This window comes from Ascidia mentula, chromosome 7 (genome assembly GCF_947561715.1).
Source record: "Ascidia mentula chromosome 7, kaAscMent1.1, whole genome shotgun sequence".
In the NCBI taxonomy this organism is placed as follows: Eukaryota; Metazoa; Chordata; class Ascidiacea; order Phlebobranchia; family Ascidiidae; genus Ascidia; species Ascidia mentula.
In genome coordinates, this window is record NC_138572.1 from 4,100,976 (window position 1) to 4,125,273 (window position 24,298).

The following is a 24,298-nucleotide window of genomic DNA, read 5'->3' on the forward strand; positions in this document are numbered from 1 at the left end:
CTGTTCTGTATTAATGTTTCTGTGGATCTGATCTTCTGGCACAGTTAAAAGCATTGGTTTTGTTCTAATGTTACGCTTGTTATACAACGAGGCTTTATCCAGGTCAGTAAAATTATAAATCGAAATCTGCCTGTCAGTAACAGCATCACAATCTGTTCTGGAAAATCTACTGATAATTAAAAAAGGCTTCAAACATGCGTAATTTACAAGCGAATCAAATGTTGAAAAGTCTAAATGCTGGATTTCCTTCATCGACAAACAAGAAAAGCATCTTGCTTCTGTTGCATTTTTGGATTGCGTAGCAATTAGTTTTTTTTCAAATCAGACGATCAACTGTTTCGTAGCATTTCTGTGCATCGAGATCGTTTTCCAAATACCAAAGTTTCACACAAACACGTGTGTGATTGTAGCTTTAGTAGTGAAGTTAGAAATTCTTGATTGCGCAAATATTTAAAGGAAAGAAACGTATAAATCGTAGAGCAGTCTTGGGCCACAATTAGAACGTGATTTTTTTCCTTCTTGCCTCAACTTATTCAGAAAAAAAGGTTTTTAAACTAGTTGCGACAAAACCTAAAGATGTTTTCTTATCTCTAGGGAGTCCAACCTACGGTAAAGTTATGTAGCAACGGTGTTGTAGATTCTTGCAAGCAGCACCGATAATTTTTTTACGGATGCTAATAAAGGCCGTCGACTTTATTATGTATACAATGCCGTTCTGACGTAGTATACTACTTATCTGGGCTTTATAGTACTATCTTACAGCAATGTCGCAGCTTTTCTTTATTCAGTTTGGTCAAAGAGCTACAAATTGCGGCCGGAGGCGCCATTTCTAGTGGCCCACGGCTGTAGTTTACAATATTTTTCGTTTATTATTGCTAGCACTTGCAGCTGGCAAGCCCTGCTCGTTTCCCATCGTTTTACAACGTCAGTCCTCATATAAACACGATTTTGCCATTTTAGAAAAAATCACCACCTACAAAAAGTACGGTAGACTCGCATTCAATCAGTTCAGCGAAAGGAAGAGTAAAGTCACCTTGTTTAAGCTCAAACCACGGAAAATGAAGCTGGTGGTCTTGCTGTGTCTTCTGTCAACGTTTGCCGCATATGCTTTGGGTGAGTTTTGCGTTCTATATACAAGTGCATTGGGTAACTACACAGTTTAATGCAAAAAAGTAGCAGAATTTCCAAACGTGAACTTATGTATTTGTTAGGTTTCTCTCAAAATTAATAATAAAGACATTTGCTTTTTAGGCTTATCGTGCGTTAAGTGCACTCGTGCAAGTAGCATCGCTGCGTGTGACGCTGAGGGCAAATATGATAAGTGTACAATGAACCAGGTATAGAAACATTCATGTTGTTTCGAATTAAACCTAAGGGGTTTTCGGTGACAGTGAAATGTCTTTACAACAGTTCAACATAAGGTATATCAACTTTTAGTGAACATATTTTCTGATGTGCGATATTGTTTTTTTGCAGATGTGTCAAACAGTGGTACGAAGGCACGACAGGGGGATCTCAGTAAGTAAGGGATGTAAGCAAAGAACGTCGTGCCAAAACAACATGCAACAAGTATGAACACTGAATACAGTTCAAACTTCTGTGTATCAATTGCCAGTATAAAATGAAACATGAATCTATCCTCATTTGTAAGAAAAACTTCGTGCGTAGCCTATGTGGCTTTTCGCAATTTATTCGGAGTACCTTGGAAATTGAGAGTGGATTCCACTTTTTTTACTTTTACAATGTCAATGTTTTTTGTGAAGTTAAAAAAAAGCAAAATATCCAAGATCAAAGCAAAACCATGAAAAGTTGACACAACCAATGCAAATTTGCAGAATTCACAGAAGTCAGGGAAATCTTTCCAGTGCAACGAAGATCAACGTAACTCGATGTGCACTTGCTGCTGTGACGGCGAAAATTGCAACAGAGGAAAACTAAGTTGTGCCAAAACTTCGCCCACAGCGACAGGTTAGCGACGATAAGACAAAAACAAACTATACCCGAGGGGTCATAGTCGTTTACATTCGAACTGGGTAAGAAAAACAACTGTAATTGGTCAACGACAGACGTGGACGTAAACGTCAAGGTGGACGAAAAATCCGGTTAGTTCGTTTAAATTTGAGCTGCTTGCGAACACCGTTCATTAACTTCAGTGCACTTTTTACTTACTTTTTGGTAACACGCGAATTATTGCAAAATTCTAAAGTTAATAAACTGCATACCAGTGTAAAGATTCGTTTGGATTTACATTTAAACTATTTCCGAGTTATAAAGATTCCTCGTCGCCGATCTAAAACCATGGTCATAAAATATGATCTACCATTTATGGTAGTAATCATGGTATTAAATAAAAAAGTGTAAGAAACCAAACAAAGGGCCATAGATTGAGCAAGCCCCGGACAACTAGGGCCTAGTTCTGAATACCATGAAGCAAGTAATTAACTGCTATAAGTTTACTTGGATTTACCAAAAATTATCGTACTCTTAGCAAGGCAAAGGAATCCAACCTGTCCAGAACAGAAACTTATTCCGCACGGAGAGATAACGTGTTCCGATAAAAACAAACCAGGAAGCACTTGTGAATTCAGATGCACTTCACCAGACTATTCTCTGTTCCCTAGTGAGGTGGAAGAGAATACGTGTAACGCCATAGGAAAATGGAGCAGACCAATGCCTTGCTGTGCAAGTAAGAATTATCTTAAAGATTTGCGTTTGTTGAAAAGCTACAGCTTCGGCACTGAATGGCACTTGTCGTGTTACGTGCGATATTTGACTGTATACCTCATTGTCAATATTTACCTATTCCGGAGTTATCATTTAACTACGCATAAAATGATTGGGTTTTTGACTTTTAGTGCAGTATGATAAAAAATCCGGACAAAAATGTGAAAACTATACTTTTAGGGCCTTGTCCACCATTCCTTCTCTTCGACGCTGCAATTCTTTATCACTTTTCGGATACACGCAGTTTTTCAGTTTTACCAAGAATTCGAGCCGTTACAAGCGGGTAAGGAGCTGTGATTTAAGTCTATACGAATGTGCTTTCACACGGGGGTTGACAATCTTTGATCTCGCAGAGTGGGAAATCAACAAAAAAATATGATAAGCAAAGTTGAGCCAATAATATGAATTGTGTAAGCTGCAGTCAGATGGCCACTGTTTCGACCTAAAAGGTATCATCAGTGCAGCTGGCGTGAATAACAGACGACTTTGCTGACCAAACGGCCAAGCAAAAAAAAATATGTCACAATGTTTTTGATTTGTTCGCCAACAATTTTGCGTAAAGTAGTGTAATATTTCTTTATTCAAATAAAGGTTACCACAAACAATTTTGGAGTACGAATTCGAGATTGTACGTACTTTGTTATATTTAATATCATATCCACTTCGTTGTAGGAAAAACATAGATATAAACTACGACACTGCGAAGTTTTCCGGCTTCTACTTCAATCATGAACCGGTCGAGTCCACCCGCTACAACTACAATGAATATGAAAACAAGACACAAGTCCTAAAACTTGTAGAAGAACGCATCATACCCGAGAAAACTGGTGAGTGATGAACACAACGCAACAAGACTTATTACAAGTAATCAGATAAGTCGTTTCAGTTCATATATCCATATTGGCGTATTTTTTTAGTCACAGCAGTTGTGTTGTAAGGGGATTAAAAGGTCATCACACTCACTTTTTTCTGTCCATATTACCCTATGAAATCGTTTATTTTTTAAACAAAAAAGGTCAGATAGAAAAACTGCTGAGGTTAAAGTTTTGCATAGCCCCAAAGTTCGTCTTTCCAGCTTCTTTATTGAATAATACAACATCATATATTTAACAACCAAAAATTAAGAAAAACAACCTTTTTTATAGTTGATGGAATCGTCAATGTTGGCAGGGCAATATTTTACGCCATTAACAATATGTTTCTCCCCGAAATGGGATCACGTGATGACCGCGTCCCAAAAATTATGTTCATCATAATCGACTCCAATTCCACGGACAATGTAAAGGTTGCAAGTGATGCTGCATTAAGGGAAAATAAAACGGTAAGTTACACGTTATATATTAACTGTTGGAATTCCATATGACCTTCAACTATTTACACTTGACTTTCATATACAACTATTTATAATAAGCATAGTAAGGTATATTTAATGAATGCAAGTAGTTGCAAATATGCCAGGTTCAATGTTGAATGGTGATATAAAGCTGCCTGCAATTATGGCAAGAAAGCATTTAATGGAGAAAAAATGATACAAATGTGTAGGTTTCTAAGCTAATGGCCATTGTACTGTAGGCTACGTAGCCTATATGCTTCGCAAATGTATATTTTCCTGCATGTTTTTATGCACTTTTTTCATACCACAGCCGTTCGTTATCGCAATCGAGCACGAAGGTCGACCTCTCAATAAAACTCAGATGACGGAAATGGCTGGATCTGAAGACAGAGTTTATTATGTGCAAGGGAACGACTCAAATTTGGAGAAGTTAAACGAGGACTTAAAAGTGGATTTCTGCGGAGACCCATGTGTTCACGTACTTCACGACCATGAGAAATGAGATCTAACAAAACGATGACCACATGTTCACATTGACAAACCATTAAATTTGTTGTAACGCTAGCCGAGACAACATACTTTTGCTACAGGATCTCCAATAAATCAGTATTTGCAAAAAAAACGTTTTGCGTTGTCATTTTCGTATGGTTTCAGATTGCGTTGTAATTGGGTTGTATTAGTTAATAAATCATAACTGATTAATTTGGAATATTGTGGCCGATTTCTGTCTGGAGTACTTTAGTTAAAAGCAGAGCACAACGATAACATTGATTGAAGTTTAGCAAAAAGAACTGATCAAAACTTGAACATTCAAGTAGTTTAAAGAAAAAAAATTGTTGTAGCGTCATACAGTGTCAAGTTTGTGCAAAATATAGGAACTAAAACGTGATGCATATGTTTTTTTTCAACGAGGCATATAGCGTGGTAAATTATGTGAACAAATATGCCCAGACAAGTCTGAGACAACTTTATCCAGCGTACAGTTTGAATCAAAATTGCAGCTAACCAGGGTTTTTATTAGTATTTTGTCAAACGTTGAAACAACGATTATAGAAGGCTGCTATGTCGATTTTACAGAACAATATATTTCGCCATAAAAGCATCATTAGTTTCAACAAATGTCAAATGCGCCAACTTAACCTTCTTCCTTAATTTTGACCACACACCAATTAATACTAAATCAAAACAATTCTGTTCTTGTTTCCCAACTACAAATAATCTAACCACCAACATTAAGTTCTACCGGTAAGTTATACACAAGTGTTTTGTCTACAACATGGCGGCTCGTGTCATTAGCGTAGCCAGGAAAAGACTAAATGATCAAAGGTCCCTCGAAATATGTGTGCTAAAGATGCGTGATTTTCCACATATGTCCAAAATAGTAATATGCCATTAAAGCGCGCCCAGTGGTTTTCTGTTTCCTTGGGTGAAGTTTCTAACCCCCAAAACTTAAAGCCACCGCTAACTTTGAGCCGATTGTAACGCCACTGGTTCCTATAACAACGTGCTCCTGCAGATATGTTGGCAAACCACCGTCCTAAAAAGACTAGGTCGTGCGTTCACCTTGATTTTGGTAATTCACCGTATCTGGGTCTGACCAGTTTTTCAAGTAAGCTTATTTAAGCTTGGAAAATATTTTCCGCCCAAGCATACGAGTGCTCGCAATTTAAGATATTCTTCGCGCGTGTTCGATATAAGAAATTAAACAAGAATTCTCTTTGCATTGAAAATGCACCTCTATAATTTACGAGCGCATTGAATCACTGCAATGTCGCGCGTGACATACTTAACTACGCTTGCTACAATGACAGTTATCCGCAATAAACTTTAGACTAGTTGACCTACGAGCTATGGGCTATGAGGATTACCAGCACAGGAAAGGGCGTCTTATGAAATACGAGCACGTGTCATTGTGTGATGCTAATGTCATTCTCGAAGATTGGTATGCATCTATTGACATGCATTGAATAGCGATGGCCAAGTTAGAACGATTTCGACCTTTTGGATTAGAAACCATCACCGCCTATAAAAATGAAGGAATTAAATCTACTTCCAAGCAGTTGAGTGCAAGGAACAAGCAAGTCAACTCAGGTTTAAACTACCTTAGCGTTCGTATTTGGAAGATTTAATCAAGTCCGAAACAGCCGCAAAATGAAGCTGATACTTTTGCTATTTGCTTTGGCAACGTTTTCCGCCTATGCTTTGGGTGAGTGTTAAAATAGGAAACGTTTTTATTTTATAGTATCATTGAAAAGTAGTCAATGCAAACACATTTCCTTGTTTTTTAGGCTTAACGTGCGTTAAGTGCACTCGCGCAAGTAGCATCGCTGCGTGCGACGCTGAGGGCAATTATGATCTGTGTACAATGAACCAGGTATAGAAATATTCATGCTGTTTCTAATTAAAGCATATATACTTTTCGGTGACAATCAAATGTATGTAGCCCATGTACACTACCATACAATACACTAACGATAAATGTATTTTTTACCATGCTGTGATATTGCTTTCTACAGATGTGTCAAACTGTGGTACGAAAGCATGACAAAGGGATCTCAGTGACAAAGGGTTGCAAGCAAAAGAAAGCATGTCAAAATAACATGGCACAGGTATGGCCTTTGTGAACCAACATAAAAAGCGTCGCAGTTTATCATTTCTATTTGACACCCTTCAAAGTGAACAACCTCATTCGCACTTGTAACAAAATTCTCGTGACGATTGGACTTATTTTGTGAATAGCTCACGCTAATTTTAGCATATATGGCGAAAATACATGCTTTAACTTCCAAACCATTGCAAGATATCCAATCCAAACTGTTAAATTTGTAGTGTTAGCACGAAAAGGGTTTTAACGACTTCACGCAAAGCATGCAAACCAACGCAAGATGGTTTCATATCCCCGTTGCATAACTTGCTTAAGTCAGGAAACTTCTTTTTTAAGTGCAACAAAGACCAGCGCAGTTCGAGATGCACGTGCTGTTGTGACGACGAAAAATGCAACAAAGGAAAACTCAACTGCATCAAACGTACTTACAAACCACAGGCAAGAACATTGCCCGTACCTCCGACCGCCGCAGGTTAGTAATTTGAAAACAAAATCAGTAGATAACCGACTTACTTATCTACTTACAAAGTTTATTCGTTTATCAACATGTACTACATTCAGTTTCAAATTGTTTATGTTAGTGGCCCCAACAAGGTCGTAACATATCTCGTTTTAATTTGTACTAAACATCAACAAAACCATTTGATACGGAATGTAGTAGATGCTAACAAACGAATAACATTGTAAGTTGCGATTAGTTACTGATTAACAATACCCTATCGGTATTCAAAAACATCATAAAAACAATTTATGTGAGCCACATACAGATGACCACCTGTTTCGTCCTATAAAGTCTCATCAGTGCAGCTTGGTGTGCGACTCTTAAACGACTTTACCGACCTAACGGTCAGACAAAGACTCACAGAAATTATGTTATTGGTCAACATGCTAATACGTGCGATCATTAAACAATATTCTAAGTTATATTTCAACAACTATGTAAGATGACCTAAACTTGAAAGCATACGAGACATATTAACCGGAAACTGACTACAGTGTAAACTGACCGTCAATGGATAGACGTCGACTGCAACGTCTTTGTCCGGCTAGTTATCAAACAAGCTTGCCCTCTGTCATCAGCTGCACTGACAATACCTGCTGGGTCGAAACAGCAACCTACAAAGGTCCATATTTTTGCAGTAAAACAGGTGACTGCAACTTGTCCCCAACAAACCCTCCTACCGCACGGAGAGATCACGTGTTCCGATGGAAACAAATCAGGAAGCACTTGTGAATTCAGATGCACTTCACCAGACTATTCTCTGTACCCAAGTGAGGTGGAGAAGAATACGTGTACCACCATAGGAATGTGGAGTAAACCAAGGCCATGCTGTGCAAGTAAGGGTGTGCTTCAAAAGTTAGATGATAACCAGGGTTACCGTTAGTCAGGATCAAAGAATAAGAACGCAACATTTTGGTGCTAAGATTTGCTCAATTTAGAAAGACACTGTGTGGTGTGGTGTGAATTAAACGATGAGGCGAACAACGATAATTACTCCAAATTTGTTTTTTTATGTCGACTGGTCCGTTTAAAAACCTACATTACCAAAGCATTTAATGAAAATTACTAAGCAAACTCGAAAAAAACACGTTTCTTAGAAATTAGGACATTTAATTTTCTGAAACACCGCTCGAAATAAGCACGGTATTGTAACTCTGGTGATAATGTTTCCGCGGTGTAATTTGGGTGAAAACAATTTTGAAGGTTTTATGTGAAAAAGGAGCATTATTTTTAGGGCCTTGTCCACCGTTCCTTCTCTTTGATGCTGCAATTCTTTATCACACCTCTGATAGAAGAAGCTTGTCAGTTTTCCCAAAAATTCGGGAGGCCACCATTGGGTAAGTAACACTAACTTACCGACTTAGGTAACGACGAACACGTAATGGTGACGTCAGTGGCTTATTACGCATGAAAATGCAGCAAACCCCCAAAAATGCGATTTTACATGTGCGTTGTAATGTCAATTTAGAAATCAAGCATACTGATGGAAAGTTTTTTTTTGTCAGACAAAGAATAGATGTAAACTACGACACTGCGAAGTTTTCCGGCTTCTACTTCAATCATAAACCGGTCGAGTCCACCCGCTACAACTACAGCGAATATGAAAACAAGACACAAGTCTTGAATCTTATAGAAGAACGCATCAAACCAAGCAAAACAGGTGGGCTTGTTTAGCTTCGACAAACGTTCAATGCAAGACTTCTTAGCCTTTGCATTAAGCATACATATTCCACCTTCATTTCAATGATCAAAAGAACGCTCTTGCGTTGTTGTTAGTGCAGCCTTTTTAACATTTCAAGAACTTCTCTATAAAACCCATCAAAACAAACAAATTAAGACAGCATTTTCTCTCAATGTACAGTTGCCGGACTCGTCAACGTAGGCAAGGCAATGTGGTACGCCATTAACTTTATGTTCCGCCCGGCTATGGGAGCACGTGACAACCGGGTTCCAAAAATAATGGTTATCGTCCTCGACTCCAACTCCACTGACAACGTGAAGGCCCCAAGTGGTGCTGCATTAAGGGACAACATAACGGTAAGTTTTTCGCGGCTGTTTTTTTTAATTGGATAGGTCACTTTGGCCAAATGTGAGAAAAAAATTGTAAATAAACGTTATATAGTGGAATGATATAACGTACACATTTCCAATCAATATATAGCACAGGATATCAAAAAGGAGCCAACAGCGTATTTCTCCTTGAGAACAACGACATTGGTCTACACATGCTTAGATATCATTTGTTGCGACAATTTTCCCTTTGCCAAATTTAATTTGTGCGCTATTTTCAATACCACAGCCATATGTTTTTGCCATCGAGCACGAAGGTCGGCCTCTGAACAGAACTCAGATGACCGAGATGGCTGGATCTGAAGACCGAGTTTATTACGTAAGAGGAGATAACTCGAACTTGAGCAAATTTATCGACGATTTGGAGGCGGATTTCTGCGCAAACCCATGTGTACATGTACTTCACGACCATGCGCCTTAATTCAAACGATGTAACGACGATTACATTTCACCAACGTCAGACTTGCTTGACATCATTCAAAAAACGAGGAAATACGTATTATTTTCTGAAACGTTCTCAAACCTGCATACGTATTTTGTAAATAAGATTTGGTTTGATATGCAAATAAACTGTAAGAATTTGTTTATCTTGATATTGGTTTTATGCAGGTGTAAAAAGTCGAGCACGAAAAGTTTTTTTCCTAAAGTTTGACAAAACTTTATTCCGAAAAAGAGTTTTAGCAAGTATGAGCTTCAGTATTTATGTTGAACTGCAGTGTTTGTACTTTTAACGCAAACAAACAAAAATCTAGGCTTGTTTTTTAAGCAGAGTTTCAGTCTATAGATGTAGGCCCAAAACCTGGAAAGACCATTATCCCACTACCGCAGTTTCGTCGGGCGCCAGCGTGTAATTGACTCACAGCCGACAACACGTAATACAAAAGTTTGTTAACATTGAAACACGAGTATACAAAGGCCAATTTACATGCCGGCGATTCGAAACGAAACGAAACACGTATTTGCCCATAGGGCTTGCATTGGAATTGCGTGTTAGATACGACTGACAGCGTGGGTACATTCTTACAAGGAAACAGAACCCAGGTGAAGACGAAGCAAGTAGAATTATGGCCGAAATTTATGTTATCGTGTTAAGATTGCTGTCCTTCGTTTTGTCGTTAAAAGGAATATTTGCAGGTTTGTGTTTTAGGGAAGAAACGTATGACCAAAAACCCGCATATCTCAATTCGTGCTTCCAATTATGCGCTACATAATAGTGAATTGCTTACGTTCTTTCAAGTTTGTCCATAATACTGCGCTTAAGGTTAGAAACACGGGTTACAGTATTTTGTTATTGTTCATAAAAGATATTTAAGCTGTTTTCAATCATGCAATTGTTGTCGTAATTATATGACCAATAATACACAGTGCTTCCGAAACAAAACGTGTTGGGACGATCGAGAACATTTCCTAATTTGGACAAATCGAAACTAGATTAACAGAGGTCTGTAACTACAATGCCGTAAAACAACTTTTCCGAATTAGTTTCGCGCGGTTATCATGAATTGGACCAGGAACATCCAATGCTTGCATCCTTTTCACGAATACTAATTGTGAACATTGTCAAGGTCAGTCAACCATAAATGCACCAAGAAAACAAACAGTCTTTTGATAGTGACAACCACAGACTGCCCAGACCGGCAAGTGCTCAACGGCCAACTCAACTGCACAAACAGCATGAAAATGGGCTCGAAATGCACAGTTACGTGCAACGATCCCTACATAATTGCGAACAGGACCGATACCTCGACCTGCATGAGTGGAAACTATTGGCTTCCACCGACGTTGTGTTGCCAGCGTGAGTAAACAGACTTAACATTATAAAACTGTGGTCAGGTAGTTCTTGCAATGGCTTTAGATAGATTCATACAGCTGCAATTGTTAAGCGAGTCAATACAAAGTCTGTACAATTTCCATCAACTTCGCATTTAAGCAATTTTTTGGGCATACTTGTATTCGCCTAACGAAAACCATATAAAAACACTTAGCAATTCGCGAGATGTCTGATGATCAGCAGAAAAAAAGGCACACTGAAATTCAGCGAAGTAACGTTGAGATCTCTTACGATAAACATGTTTTAATGCAGGGGAGTGTCCTCCGTACTTTCCTTACGACTTTGCGGTTCTTTATCACAATACACACGAGGTGAATAAACCAGCACTCACACACGTCGGAACCATTTTTCACAAGTAAGTCCATCAATTCACCAGGGTTTAGTTTTATTTTAATGGGACTTGGTTTGTTACTAAAGCTGCCAGACATAAAGGTTTCACCGGCAGAAAATAAAGTTGTAACTTGCATTGAAATATGTCTAGCCGAGTCACGGGTCAATAAACTCACCGCAATACATTCACAACCCATAATAAATTTGCTCTAGCCGAAACCCACACCAACTGCAGTACTTACGGCTATCTACTACCTTGTTGTTTTTAGAACCGTGCAGACTGTGCGAACAGCAAACTTTGCGGAGATATATTTCAGTGACAAACCACATATTACCTCAAGAATAGACTTTCTGGAATCGGCTGATCTCAAAGACGAAGTTTCACTTTTCAAAGAGCGCATAGTACCCGAGAACAGTACGGGTAAGTAAACTTGCATTTTCCAGTGTTTGGAAGGCAAGCAATTCAACAACATACATTTCTGCTGTGCAGGGCTTGCTGCAAATGCAAGCACAAAATGCCCCCCAAAACAAGTTTGTAATTATTGAATTCCTCCCACAGGGGATCTCCCTCCCATGACAAGCAAAGCTATGAGATACGCAATGCAGCAGATGCTGACCAAAGAAGCTGGTGCAAGAAAAAGGGACAGCATTGGCGAAGCTTTGATTATTGTCACAGACAACAACCTTGACAACGAGACGGAAAATGCTGCTCGAGAGGCAGAGGAGGAAGGAATACTGGTAATATTTCTATCTGACTGATGATAAGCTTCCACAGGAAGAGCAAATATCACATATACCTTGTATTATATATATATCATGTTAAATAGCAATGAACAAATTATTACCGGATTTTGCTATAAATACCTCTAGTTCACATATGTTTTTCTATTTTCAGCAGTTTAGTAAAGGTAAATGTTTGTTAAAAAATAGTAGTAAAAACTTACTCACCATTAAATAGTTGTCACACTTTCCAGGCCCGTTGAACATTTAAGCTTGTGCAGTAATGTTTCACCATTTGATATACATAAATGTAATGGTAACTTCCTCCCACACTCTTTCCAGTGTATATGGCTCACTCAAGTAACAATCCACACTCAGCATCTCTGGCTAATAAAAATTAGACATTTTGACTAGCATGCTCTGATGTGCATTTACAAAAATATATTTAGTCAGTTTTTGTGCTGTAGAAATCCTTTATGATTAACCATTACCTGAATTTTTCATTTGCTACTAGGTCTACTTTGTTGCCATTGAGAACAAGGAGGTGCATTTGCATAAAAGCAGAATGGAGGTGATCAGCAACAATGTGTTTTATGTCAATGGCGAGCAACCAGATCTTGGTGTGTTTGTGATGAAAGTTATTGAAACACTTTGTCGTGACCAATGTAGACCACGGTTAGTCCATAGGAAAGGAAACTTCAAAGATTCTTGTGTGGAGAAGCATAAAATTGAATAAAACTTGATAAACAGTTACTTCATTTGACTTCCGAATTTACCCTGTTTCTGTGATCTAATAAAATTTACATATTGCACTTCAACAACCTAGGAAAGGCAAGTTTTAAGCAGTAATATAACATGATATAGCCACAAAATATCAGTAATTTAATGAAGCACTATCACAATAACACAGTTGATTACCATTTCAACAGAAAGAAAAATATTTTGTAATACTTACCAATATATGATTCCAATCTGGTTTGAATCAATTTTACATTTAGGTTTCAAGCAAAAAAATCCTTGTGTCTGTGAGAGAAGAAATGTTTGTTTCCATCACTTTAATAAGTGTAGTTAAAGGATTACAGCTTATAGGTAAACTTGGCAAAAAACATATAGCCTACATTTGAATTACAAAAAAGTAACTTGTTTGAACAAGCACAAAAAATTAAAATTCTCTCCTGTAAAACAGCAAGGTGAGTGCTTTTTGCTTGAAAGACATTACAACATAAATTTCCAATCGTTGGTAATGTACAAATATAAATGCTGGACCAGAACACACTAGAAAAAGAGAAAAATAAAACAGTTATTTTACAGATAAAATCTTATTTTTTTTCGCATTACATACGTTATATATTATGCAACACATGAAGTTTTATAAGTTTTGCGATATTTTTTTCAAAAAATCTTACCTGTTGCCGTCTCCATCGAAAACCAAATTGTAGTTCCATTTTTTTGCCGCTCTGTGATTATTCAACCATAGCATGCATTCGCGTTGGACTGCTACGTCTGGAGTAGGACCACTGATCTCTATTGTTTAATAGAGATCAGTGAGTAGGACTAATTTTCAAATAAAGTTGTTTTCAAAAATCAAGAAACAAAACAAATTTTAAGATATATTTGCCAAACAAATCATTTCATGCTTACGTGATTGTATAATGGCAAACTGCCAAGTAAAAAATACGTCATCTTCCGTATGTTTACGTTGCTAGTATCCAACAAACGGAAATTCCTTCGCTAGTAATTTTTTGCAAACGGTTGTTAAGAAGGGTAAGCCACAAATAATTGTGTGGTCAGTTTTGTGACAAGTGAAGTTTAATTTAATCGTTATATTCAGGTTGTAATGTTAAACCTATGTTTTTGGCAACATGCAGCAAATGGATCCCTTGAAGTGAATCATAAAATTAAAACAGATAATGACAAGACAAAAATAGTTTCAAAAAGCATTTGTTCAAGCCTGTACAGCGAGGTTCATTATTCTGGCCATTAATGAGGCATTCTTGCAAGGTTTCTGCATTGTCTTCGACAAAAATCCAAAACTAGGCTTGTGTACTATAAGTAAAGTTGTCCAAGGTTTTTTTGGAATAAATGTTTTTATAAAACACAAGGTTATTAGCATGACACATATTGATACCAGATTGAAAAGTTTGTTTTATGCGCGGAGGATTTTGTTTCGGCGACCGTTAATTGTGCAGACAATTGCAACGCTTTTTCGTATTTTAATGCATTAGCTAATTAATATTACGCGGATTATCGGTAAATATTCGCAAACGTGCACGGAGGATATATCCTCTTTTGTTTCCAATCTGGTATAAATACATATATGAAATATATATTACTCTCTATTGCTTTCAGGTGCTTCAAAGGCATTAAGTAAAAATGGATCCCAAGATAGTGAAAAAGACCCAAGATACTTTGGGGAAGATCATTAAGAAGCCTCCACTCACTGAAAAGCTTCTAAACAAGCCACCATTTCGATTTCTCCATGACATTGTAACAGAAGTTATTAGAACTACTGGTTTTTGCAAAGGACTTTTTACTTCCACAGAAATGGACTCAAAAAATGTAACTGCGAAAGAAGACAAACTTGGATTTTTACAGAAACTTATCGACTGTGTGTCATTCGCCAGTGGTGCAACACTGTCTGCACGCCCATCTAAAATCATTGCTGGCCACGAACCAGAAAAAACCAATGAGCTTCTGCAGGCAATAGCAAAGTGCATTAAAAAAGGCGTTTCCTCTGCTGATGCTGTGGAGAAGGTGAACAAGGGAAAGTCCACTAAAGCTTCAAAGACCAAGGAAAAACCAGAGGCGAAGCAAGAGTCTGCATCCAAAGAAGAAAGAAACAAACCCGAGAAAAGAAGCAAACACGATCGCGATGGTGATTCAGAAAGAAAGCGGGAGGCAAGTGCCGACAAGCGCCATCGCTCAAGAAAAGAAGCAGAAGCTGAACAACCACCAGATGGAGGAGAAAAACGTGAAGATCGCGAAGAGCGCAAAAAGCACCGCAGTAAAAAACATCGCGAACAGAGGCCTGAGGAAAACACTAGCTCACCAAATATTCAGTCTGAAGAGGCTGATGTTGATGAAAATTCAAGACCAGAGCAGAGAGAGGCTATTGAAGGTGCAGAACAAAGCGCTCCAACCAGAGCTATTCGCCCAGCGTCAGCAAAAGGCCAACGAAGAAGGCCTGCTGTTGGTAGAAGTGCAGTTCCTGATGGACAAGCTGATAGCCCAGAGGAGCCACCCGCAGCTCCACGAAAGCTTGTAAGGCCCCCAAGTGCAAGACCTGCTGCCCCAAGGGTTCGGCAAAGGCGAGACCCTGCTGAAGAGGAGATAGCTAGGATTGACAGTGGTGGGCAACAAAGGACTGCACCAATCATTGTTGATAATGGATTAATTCACACAGATTCGGAGGATGAAGATGAACAATTCGTTGTGGAAGAAGACAACAATAACTTGCAATTTGAAGAGCAAATAGAAACACGTGCAATGGCAGAAGACGCTGATGGTGATGAAGAACATGGTGGCCTAGTCCGCAAAATTTTGGAGACCAAAAAAGAACTTGAGCACTCAGCAGGTGGAAAACATGCAGCAAAGAGGCACACTGAAATTCAGCGAAGCAACGTTGCCACAGCTCAGCAGCAAAAAGAGCGCCAACTTGTGGTCAAGGAAATTGATCGCCTTCGAGACTCAGTGCAAAAACTTTGTCAGAGTGCTACACCACTAGCTAAGATCATTGACTACATACAAGAGGATATGGATTCCATGCAGGCAGAGTTACAGGCATGGCAAAAGGAGAACAAAGAGCATGCACTTAGACTAAAAGAGGAAGAAAGTATCACTATGAGGGAAATGGAACCTCTTAAATCTGAACTCGAGGCTGCCGAGCAAGAAATAATGTCCTTTAGAAATCAGGCAGCAGCCACCAAAGCAAATATCATTCGAAATCAAGAGAAAATGAACAAAATGATTATGGCTGTTGCGACACGCTCATAACATTCACAGTATTGCTCTTTCAACTAGTGTGTTGCATGTGGTGTGTATATTTTCAACTGGATTGCATTTTATGTTCCTATGCTCCACTGTACTTATAGTGGTAGCTTATCACACCTGTGCTGCAAGCTGTTGAAAATTGCTTAGCTAGAGAGAACGTACACACTGTGGAAAGTTAAGTGGCGTTTTTCATGTAGTTCCTTCTTGAAAGTGTATTTGTACAGCACTAAATATTTGTTTACGTTTTTCATAAAATATATCTTTTGAAAACACGCCTGGCTACCCAAAACATCTTTAAATAACAGTTATAGCATTCTGACCTAAATGTTAGTGGGGCGTTTGTCTTTGATCAGGGCAAGTTTTCATGATAATGAAAAAAATAATTAGGTTGAGGAATACGAGGCTATGCGGTTTTGTTGGCTCGTCGCCGCCTTTCTTAGTATTATTGATCGGTCGGTGCCTCGCGGGACCTGTAAGTAGGTAGAATTAACACAATAAACGTAGCACCACAATCTGAGAGCTTTGAGAGGCGAAAAAAATGAAGAGGGTATCTTAAGCAACTCGAGTGAATTAACACAAAACTGTTGCATTTGCACAGCCTACTTCTGTGAAAAATTGGATTCATCGAGTGATCCCAATTGTAAGGTCTTCTACATACAATTAGGATAGCTATCCCATGTACGCCGCAATAATTTGGGAAACAATAAATTGGTTCATCGTCATTGCAAAGCAATAGAAAATGATACGCCGATGGACAGATGTCAACGCCCAAATCATATTTGCAAGTATTCCATCTGCCATTTTGAGTCACAACAACATGTTCAAAACGATCGGCTGTGAAACGGAACTGTACAACTGGTGTTGGCATGCCCTTAAGAATTCTTTAAGCTACTGACGGGTGTTAACAACAATGAAGATTTCAAAAAAACCTACGACTTGGTGACGTATTGTGCTAAATACTTAGAAAGTAACCTTTACCTATGCATAAGTAATAGGAAGGAGCAAAATTATTCTTTTGTGGCATCAGTTCTACGGCAGTCCTAAAACTGTTAAACGAAACGAATTCCAAAACTGTTAATGCTGAAACAAAATACGTGGTTCATAGACTTCGCAAATACGGACTGTATAGGTTTTGTCGTAAAACGTTGCACAGCTTAAGACGGAATGTTTGGTTTTGTGCTGTCGACAGTTGGAACTATAAGAAACCTACTCATTAATTCCTCGGTTTTTACACAGCAGGTAATATTTCGTTCGTATTAACCCATATCCATATGTGCATATTGGATATAGCGAATTGATGCATACATATATTATCCGCTTAAGTCGAGCACAACGCTTTCACTGACTAATGACTTTATCATCAGCTTGGCAGTTGCCATAGTCAACACAAAGTGAAAATTTCGCTTGGCTATTTAGCGCTCAATATCGTCGTATTTTGTCACCAAAGTTGCATGAGACCTTTGGCAGAGCGAAATAGTGGATCTGTCTGCAGGTTAAAACAAAAACTATAAAAGCAATAAAGGGAATGTAGGGTCACAAAGCAGGTCGATGATTCGACAGTTCAGCAAAATGTTTTTTGAAAAACGCGTTTTGTTCGTCGTCATTTGGAATCTCCGCGTTCTGAGAGAGCTTTGCAAAAAAAAAATTTGCGGATGGCCAATATCCGAGGTGCTGGAAATCTTTGCTATCCGTGGTCATGAGGTTGTATGTGACTCGCCAAGCTGTTCGGAAGAGGCCCACATCGTCTCCGATATGCCACACGAAAGGTCCCATGTAAAAGGAAACACTACCCGTCTTCTTGTCGGCGTAGGCGATTTTTACGTTGTCGTTTCCACGTCCAAGTTTAGTGCGCAGAATTCCCAGGATGTAAACGTCCTCCAAGTGCAAGTCATATCTACGTGAAGGAAGAATAGGTTATTGCCCAGTGATGATGCCTGCGACTACTAGCACCTACAGCCGAATATATTGTTTTCAGATTACTAGCAAGACTTTGCATCACAGACCAAACGACTTTTTTAATCTAGTTTTTGGTGGCTACAAGTTTCCCCGGCAATCCATCAACTGTCGCCACATAAAGATCAAATGACCATATGAACACTTATAATATTGATGTTCAAAGTTGTATAGTCGAAATTTGCTGCGCTCAAAGGATTTTGAATCCTTGCTTTATTCCCTTCCCTCTTAGTCATGTAACGTTGTTGCATAACTATACCCACAATAGTTTACATATCACAAAGAATATATATATATATATATATATATATATATATTGCAGCTACCGTTTTGTCACTTGTGCTTGCTTGAAAAGGTCTACCATAATCTGGGGGGTCAAGACGGTAAATCCCCCGTGACAAAATGGGGGTAACCGTCCCCATGGGTAAGTCTTGCTCGATATAGCGTATTTGCCCGATCTGAAACAGAACAAATCACGTAATGTAACGACGTAATTTGCATTGCACATTTGCGTGGACAAACTAAAGCAGTGTGTTCCAAACTTTAGTGCCCGTGTAACCCTGCAAGGTTATTTAAGTTGACCTCTAATGCGTTCAAAAGTAAATATGAACAGTGTTTCACCGAAGTTGTCAAATTTTTGTGTTGAAATTCGTTTTTTTGCGTTTGTTGTCCAAAGACAGACATGATCTTGGTCATAAACAAGTGGTGACCATGGAACTTTTTTAACTAACATTAATCTAAATATAAGAGTAGGTGTAAATTTGTAGTTTTGTTGGCGTCACCACTGTAAAAGACTTTAAAGAGTAATAATTTGACAAAAAATTAAATTGTTGCCATCTTTGTAATAACTTGTATTTCGGTTTAGATACGTATTTCCTACCTCTCCGGTCCAATGGCAGCACTGTATATGAAAGGACAATGCATTGCATTCATCTCCATAAACGATCGCTGATTGGTCGAAAAATAATCGTACGTCAGGGCCAAATTGATGACGCAATCATCGTCAGTAAAGGCGTAATAATCGCTGATGTTCATTGCGTGGTATGTAACCCATTGGAAAGCGGAAAGTGTTTTCTCAGGTAACATCTTGTAGTCATCTGAAATGTCGCTTTGAAGAATGTCCTCGTGCAGTTCGTGCTCTTGGGCAAGTTGCGTTTGAAGCGATTCGTTTGCGACTTTTCCCAATAGAAACACGACTCCAAGTCTAAACAAAACGTCATTTTAAATCGCTACGAATTGGAACCAGAGGCGCGAGCGCCCATTGCAGATACAAAGTATGTGACATGAAACGTCACAGTGTCAGGTTACAATTTTTGCAATTATTAAACGAGAACCAACTCTCGCTATAGTTTTGTCATAATGTTTGCTGGTGACGTTACTACGCAACCTCGTTTAATGAGTTCGTTACAAGGATTTCAGGCGCAAAACCGAAAACGAACTCCAGGGAATTCTACACCAGGTGACGACTCATGCCGATCAGCAACACTGGATGTTACATCGAGTTTAGCTTGGGTTTACAACATGCAGAGAGTTCTGTCGTCGCGAAAATCTCCCACTCCGCAAAAATATTTTATTTCGAGTTCTCATTTAAAAAGTCTGTAAATTTGAGTAATATGGTCGAGGTTATAACGATTTGGCCTTATATCTGAGAGATTTAAATCCGAGTATTTTTGCTTTTGCAAAGTTCCACCCACTTGACTTTATTTACAGTAATTAAATCAGGAGTCGAAGTTATTTTTGGCTACTCCCAACTCCTTTATACCACGACTCTTAACTCCAGCACCCCGGTTCACTCATCCTTGACCAAAATGTCTCAGTTACCGTTTTCCGTTGATACTCTGTACAGCACCCCATGTGTTTCGAACCATCTCACGGCGTTTGTAATATGCAACAGCACTTTTGACGAAAAACAGCATAAAGAACCGCTGGGACTGCACCACATTTGGCCTGTAGAGAAGATATATGTCTAACTATGTGGTAGCAGTTGTTTACTGGTTTGTGATTTCCAGTGCAGATTTTAACGTTGTTTTTAAATTACATGCCATCATTTGGTGACGTGGAACAAAATGGTGAAAACCATTCTTTGAACTTACAATATTATCATAGAACTTGAACTGGTTTCAAATCGCGGTGAGAAATTTGGCAAAAGCTTGTAAGACCAATATATTTCTGCAGAAAACCAATATATTTTTTTGTTTACTGTTAGCCTATTTAGATGCGTTGGCGTTATAACGTATGGTGGAGGTAAAAGCTGGAATCAGGAAGCTCGTAATTTCCTTACATGGAATAGCCTACACTCTGAATGGTTCATACGTTATACGTGGCCAGGATAGAGAAACAATCTTTATCTTTACTTTAAAAACCATTGGTTGGTAACGTTTGTCGCTGCATGATTTTTTTCGAACAGAGGCGGCACAGTCCTGAAGTCAGCTTTCGAGTCCGGTCCATCCAATAGATATCGTTCTATTGACCTGTTACGAAAACAACAATTTTCTTGCAGGGGTCCAATTGCTCACCTATAGGCCTATGTGCTCTCACCTTAATCCACCTTCCCTGCTGGCAGGAACAATATACGTCCTATCCTCTTGGGGCGATGTGCTAAGAAAGGAAGTAAGGTATTATATAAGCACCATATTTACTTAAATATAAGAAGACAAATTGCAGGCAATACCAGTGTATCTCAACCTGACTATTCATGCACTCTCCAAAATGTGAAACGTTTCTGTGAACAACAGCATTTTGCTGCATGAAAGGCCGGTTTTGCACGTTCCTTATTTTCATTGGGAGTTTTTGACTTTGTTCGACAAGTGCGCCGGATTGTCAGAGTAATAAAAGTCTCCGTTTGGGGTTAAAACATTAAGAACGTTGCAAATTCACAAATTTCAAATTCAGTTGCAGCGGACTCGCTGTGCAGTATTTCGGTCATTTCCAGGCAGTATCGTATTGTTCGCTCCAATTTCGTATGAGCGTTTCCGGTTGATAATCGAAGAGTACAACGGTTATTTTGAAGGCTATTTGCCACAAGATGCCTACAGTGTTGCTCGTGAGACTTTCTGCTCTCATGGTTTAGAAATATTTAGGGCTTACCCTTCTGGAAGATACTAACCGGAAAGTCCTCAAATAAATACAATACACTTTGGCCGGCAGTGGTCCCTTACTTTCTTAAAGTATTTCTGTATCGTGTATAAGCTGCATACAGATGGTCACACCAGCTGCACTGATGAGACCTTTTAGGTCGAAACAGTGGCCATCTGTCTGCAGCTTATACACAATTCATATTATTGGCTCCACATTGCTTATCATATTTCTGTATCGTTTGGGAAGAAAATCTACTTTTTTTGATAATCCACTTCATTCCACTTACTTGTGTTCAAGGACGAACTTCTGCATATCGCAGTTCTGAAACCGGAAACCTGACTGAGTAATGACGTAATAGAAACAAACACCAAGCAAAAGCACCAGAACAAATATAATTTTGTTCCTGGTCATTATATTCTCTAGATGCAGCTGAATCTGTACAAGTTTAAAAATAGATTAGGTAGGTGCTTACATTAAACACGCCTTTGAATAGAAATGGATCGGGCTATACCAACCAAATGAAACAACAGCAAAAATTGCATGAACTTTACACTGCAAAAAACCTTTCTTGATTTTTACTGTGCAGTGAATCCAATCTCTCTTTTTCAAGTTTTACAGTTTAAAGTATACTTATAGAAACCAGCACCTAAGCGCATGACTTCCGTCTGTGCTGTTCAGCTAACTTGATACCATGCCAACAAAGGCACAATTCAGTTATGGTTGATTAAATGTTCCAACAAACCTTATTGTTTGCACAGGTATTTGTCTATCATCAGGTCAGTGCTGAAGTAGTCTTTTTTTATTGGCCTGGCCAACAATTTTAATACAGTTGTGTTCTTTTTGAATTCGTCATGCACCGCAACTAGAGCAACTGCTTTTTTTACTTATTTGGCTTGTCATTGTCCCAACGCAGTTATCAAGAATGGGCTACATTGTCTCAACTATTCAAATTAACTGTGTTAGCTACAGTCAGCCATGCAAAAAGTTGGCACTTCCCTCATTGTAGGTACAGTGCTGTCAGCTATTCTGAACTAACGGAAAATGCCAATCACTTTGCAACAATGCATATTTTCCTCCCTGCCTCTTCCAGCATGGCAACTTCCATTCAATTTAGAATTTCACATTGCCTATTAATATTCTGATTATAGTGTTCCATGCGTACAACAGGACAAAAATGGCAAACACTTATCGTATCAACATCAACATTATAGTTTATACGATAAAGGGTAATGACGTGTTTATTGAAAACCTTTATTTTTCGACAGGCTATCACAAAACTTGACTGTCTTTCTGTGATCCAATGAGTCACCGGCCAGTACTGTGTTACGCGACTAAGCATGACCTTGCTTGGAAAACGTTTTTTCTCAACCAGTCGAAAACTGCGTTGCTTTCTTACAATCGAAGACTTGGTCGGCCGTGGCGAATACAGACGTGAGGTATATGGGCCAGACTTTATGCTTACCGGAAGTGGAATACTGTGCTTCGTTTTGAATCTTGGTTAAGTTAAATGTTATTTTCATTTGTTTTAGGTCGCGGTTAAATGTTATTTTTTATGAAATAAATACTAATACCAAAAAGAATATCCTTGAAAAACATCAACAAGTAAGCCTAACTTGATTTTACCGCCAAATTTTTCAGCTGATTCGCGAAAAAGAAGCTAGTTCGCCCAACTAGCTTCCGAACCCACCCCTATTAGGCTAGTTCGCCGAAACCGCTTCCCAACTAGCTTGGGCTGTGATGCGTAACGCTTTTTTCCGATATTGGCGGGAAGCGGGTAAGAAGCGTGCCGCGAACCCGCTTTCAAGACGTCCATGCAAACTCTGTTTTAAGACGTCCATGTAAACAGGGCTAACTGTCTCACAAGGCTGCAGTTTTTGTTATCGTCTTGGCTTGTTTCGGATGCTGCTGTGAGTTGTGCGCATTCTAGATTGGGACCCACACCAGGGGTGAGCCAACACAGAGAAGATATGGATACGGCCAAATCTGGCCCAATTTGAGTCACTATTTTTGATAATTGTGGTAAAATATATTTGTTTGCTACAAATACCGGTTTGTATTTTCGCTGCAGCGGTAATAAACGTAAATGGGTGGTTTTTGTTTCTTGTGGTGTTATTTTTGGGCAAAAATCGTAACCACAGTGCACAATCTGAAGCGTCGCAGTTTAAATTTGAAAAAAGCGCATTACTTGTCGCCAATATTGCCATTTCTGCAATATTATTGGCCCATCGCTAGTAGTCACCGGTTCTCTTATAACTTAACGGGACTGCAAGTTGACAAAATTTAATTGATATCTTTTTAACCAACACGGTACCATTTAGTATTGACCCCTGTTCCATTGGCCCTGATAAGACAGTAGAAAAAACTGACTATACTGTAAGTTTTGAATAGAGTTAGATCTGTGCGGTACGATGGACAAATAAGGTCTATACAACGCTCACAAAACAAAGGAAATTGTTGACAATATATTTTGGAGATCGGATGCAACGCAGCCTGGAAACGGGTAAGTTCACAGGCCAGCATCAGTCAACAACCAAACAATGTTTGTACACTGACAACCAGCGATAGCCTTCTGTCAACACAAGTACACTATCTGTATGTCTCATCCCTAGTTTCAGATAAGTACATGTCTAAAGCTGTAGTGGTGTGCTTCCCAAACCTTTTAGTTTTACCTTTATTCCAAAAACGCTGTATAATGACTGTTAACTGCAAAGTTTAAGCACTGCATAGTGCAGTCTTTGCCCGCGAAACATGCATGAACACAGTTTATGATACTGGAATAATTTAAATTACACATGAGCAATAAATAAAATCTGTACTATCCAGGTAAAGAAATTATCAGCAGATAAAAATACCCATCATGCAGCCGCAGTACCTCATAAATCGCGCCACCACAAAACGTAATACTCGTTACCGAACTCTAATTATATTGTTACCTGTTGACTGTTTAATATACTTGCCCCTGACATATGCTTCTCAAACTGTCCCGACAGTGTGTGTCCAACTGTGTTATCAACTTTCGTTTATCTAGTATAAGCGAGCATATCCTGGCACACACCAGCACATCCTTTTGAAAGAAACCACAGCACACGGGCACAATATAATTAGCAGGCTGTTATAATGTAATAGTGTAAAGGGGCCTTCGTTCTTCAAGCATTGTTGTAT

General features: G+C 38.8%; 5 protein-coding genes across 5 annotated transcripts; 4 read left to right on the forward strand and 1 right to left on the reverse strand.

Annotated features, from left to right (window-relative positions):
* Window positions 1-1,058: 1,058 nt before the first annotated feature.
* Window positions 1,059-4,559, forward strand: LOC145909325 (uncharacterized). Its single transcript, XM_082996719.1, has 9 exons — window positions 1,059-1,113; window positions 1,252-1,337; window positions 1,477-1,569; window positions 1,836-1,968; window positions 2,489-2,686; window positions 2,905-3,007; window positions 3,397-3,551; window positions 3,870-4,045; window positions 4,368-4,559. Exons 1-9 carry the CDS (start codon window positions 1,059-1,061, stop codon window positions 4,557-4,559), a joined length of 1,191 nt encoding a protein of 396 aa, XP_082852845.1.
* A 1,471-nt stretch (window positions 4,560-6,030) lies between these two features.
* LOC145909326 (uncharacterized) lies at window positions 6,031-9,655 on the forward strand. The gene is made up of 9 exons (XM_082996721.1): window positions 6,031-6,148; window positions 6,346-6,431; window positions 6,574-6,666; window positions 6,999-7,134; window positions 7,803-8,000; window positions 8,399-8,501; window positions 8,670-8,824; window positions 9,026-9,201; window positions 9,464-9,655. The coding sequence occupies exons 1-9, from the start codon at window positions 6,031-6,033 to the stop codon at window positions 9,653-9,655; spliced, it is 1,257 nt and encodes a 418-aa protein (XP_082852847.1).
* Window positions 9,656-10,688: 1,033 nt separating this feature from the next.
* LOC145909327 (matrilin-3-like) lies at window positions 10,689-12,895 on the forward strand. Its single transcript, XM_082996722.1, has 6 exons — window positions 10,689-10,693; window positions 10,800-11,029; window positions 11,318-11,420; window positions 11,665-11,817; window positions 11,950-12,133; window positions 12,630-12,895. Exons 1-6 carry the CDS (start codon window positions 10,689-10,691, stop codon window positions 12,849-12,851), a joined length of 897 nt encoding a protein of 298 aa, XP_082852848.1. The 3' UTR covers window positions 12,852-12,895.
* A 1,573-nt stretch (window positions 12,896-14,468) lies between these two features.
* LOC145908401 (TRAF3-interacting protein 1-like) lies at window positions 14,469-16,417 on the forward strand. The gene has a single exon (XM_082995675.1). It carries the CDS (start codon window positions 14,489-14,491, stop codon window positions 16,106-16,108), a length of 1,620 nt encoding a protein of 539 aa, XP_082851801.1. The 5' UTR covers window positions 14,469-14,488; the 3' UTR covers window positions 16,109-16,417.
* A 633-nt stretch (window positions 16,418-17,050) lies between these two features.
* On the reverse strand, window positions 17,051-21,567 carry LOC145908755 (beta-1,3-galactosyltransferase 5-like). The gene is made up of 7 exons (XM_082996089.1): window positions 21,423-21,567; window positions 20,597-20,656; window positions 20,413-20,529; window positions 19,880-20,005; window positions 18,939-19,262; window positions 18,385-18,516; window positions 17,051-17,999 (listed from the first exon to the last, which is right to left on the reverse strand). The coding sequence occupies exons 1-7, from the start codon at window positions 21,545-21,547 to the stop codon at window positions 17,639-17,641; spliced, it is 1,245 nt and encodes a 414-aa protein (XP_082852215.1). The 5' UTR covers window positions 21,548-21,567; the 3' UTR covers window positions 17,051-17,638.
* Window positions 21,568-24,298: the final 2,731 nt, after the last annotated feature.

Bases quoted from the DNA above. Each gene is read 5' to 3' on its own strand.
- LOC145909327 (XM_082996722.1), top strand. The intron at 11,030-11,317 runs GTGAGTAAACAG...GTTTTAATGCAG, and splicing joins ACCGACGTTGTGTTGCCAGC to GGGAGTGTCCTCCGTACTTT. The intron at 11,818-11,949 runs TAAGTAAACTTG...TTGAATTCCTCC, and splicing joins GTACCCGAGAACAGTACGGG to CACAGGGGATCTCCCTCCCA.
- LOC145909326 (XM_082996721.1), top strand. From the start codon at position 6,031: ATGGCCAAGTTAGAACGATTTCGACCTTTTGGATTAGAAACCATCACC. The intron at 7,135-7,802 runs GTTAGTAATTTG...ATATTTTTGCAG, and splicing joins CGTACCTCCGACCGCCGCAG to TAAAACAGGTGACTGCAACT. The intron at 8,825-9,025 runs GTGGGCTTGTTT...CTCAATGTACAG, and splicing joins CATCAAACCAAGCAAAACAG to TTGCCGGACTCGTCAACGTA.
- LOC145908401 (XM_082995675.1), top strand. From the start codon at position 14,489: ATGGATCCCAAGATAGTGAAAAAGACCCAAGATACTTTGGGGAAGATC.
- LOC145908755 (XM_082996089.1), bottom strand. From the start codon at position 21,547: ATGACCAGGAACAAAATTATATTTGTTCTGGTGCTTTTGCTTGGTGTT. The intron at 20,006-20,412 runs GTAAAGATAAAG...TCTTCTCTACAG, and splicing joins ACCAACCAATGGTTTTTAAA to GCCAAATGTGGTGCAGTCCC. The intron at 18,517-18,938 runs GTAGGAAATACG...GTTCTGTTTCAG, and splicing joins GCTGCCATTGGACCGGAGAG to ATCGGGCAAATACGCTATAT.
- LOC145909325 (XM_082996719.1), top strand. From the start codon at position 1,059: ATGAAGCTGGTGGTCTTGCTGTGTCTTCTGTCAACGTTTGCCGCATAT. The intron at 1,114-1,251 runs GTGAGTTTTGCG...TTTGCTTTTTAG, and splicing joins GTTTGCCGCATATGCTTTGG to GCTTATCGTGCGTTAAGTGC. The intron at 1,570-1,835 runs GTATGAACACTG...GCAAATTTGCAG, and splicing joins GCCAAAACAACATGCAACAA to AATTCACAGAAGTCAGGGAA.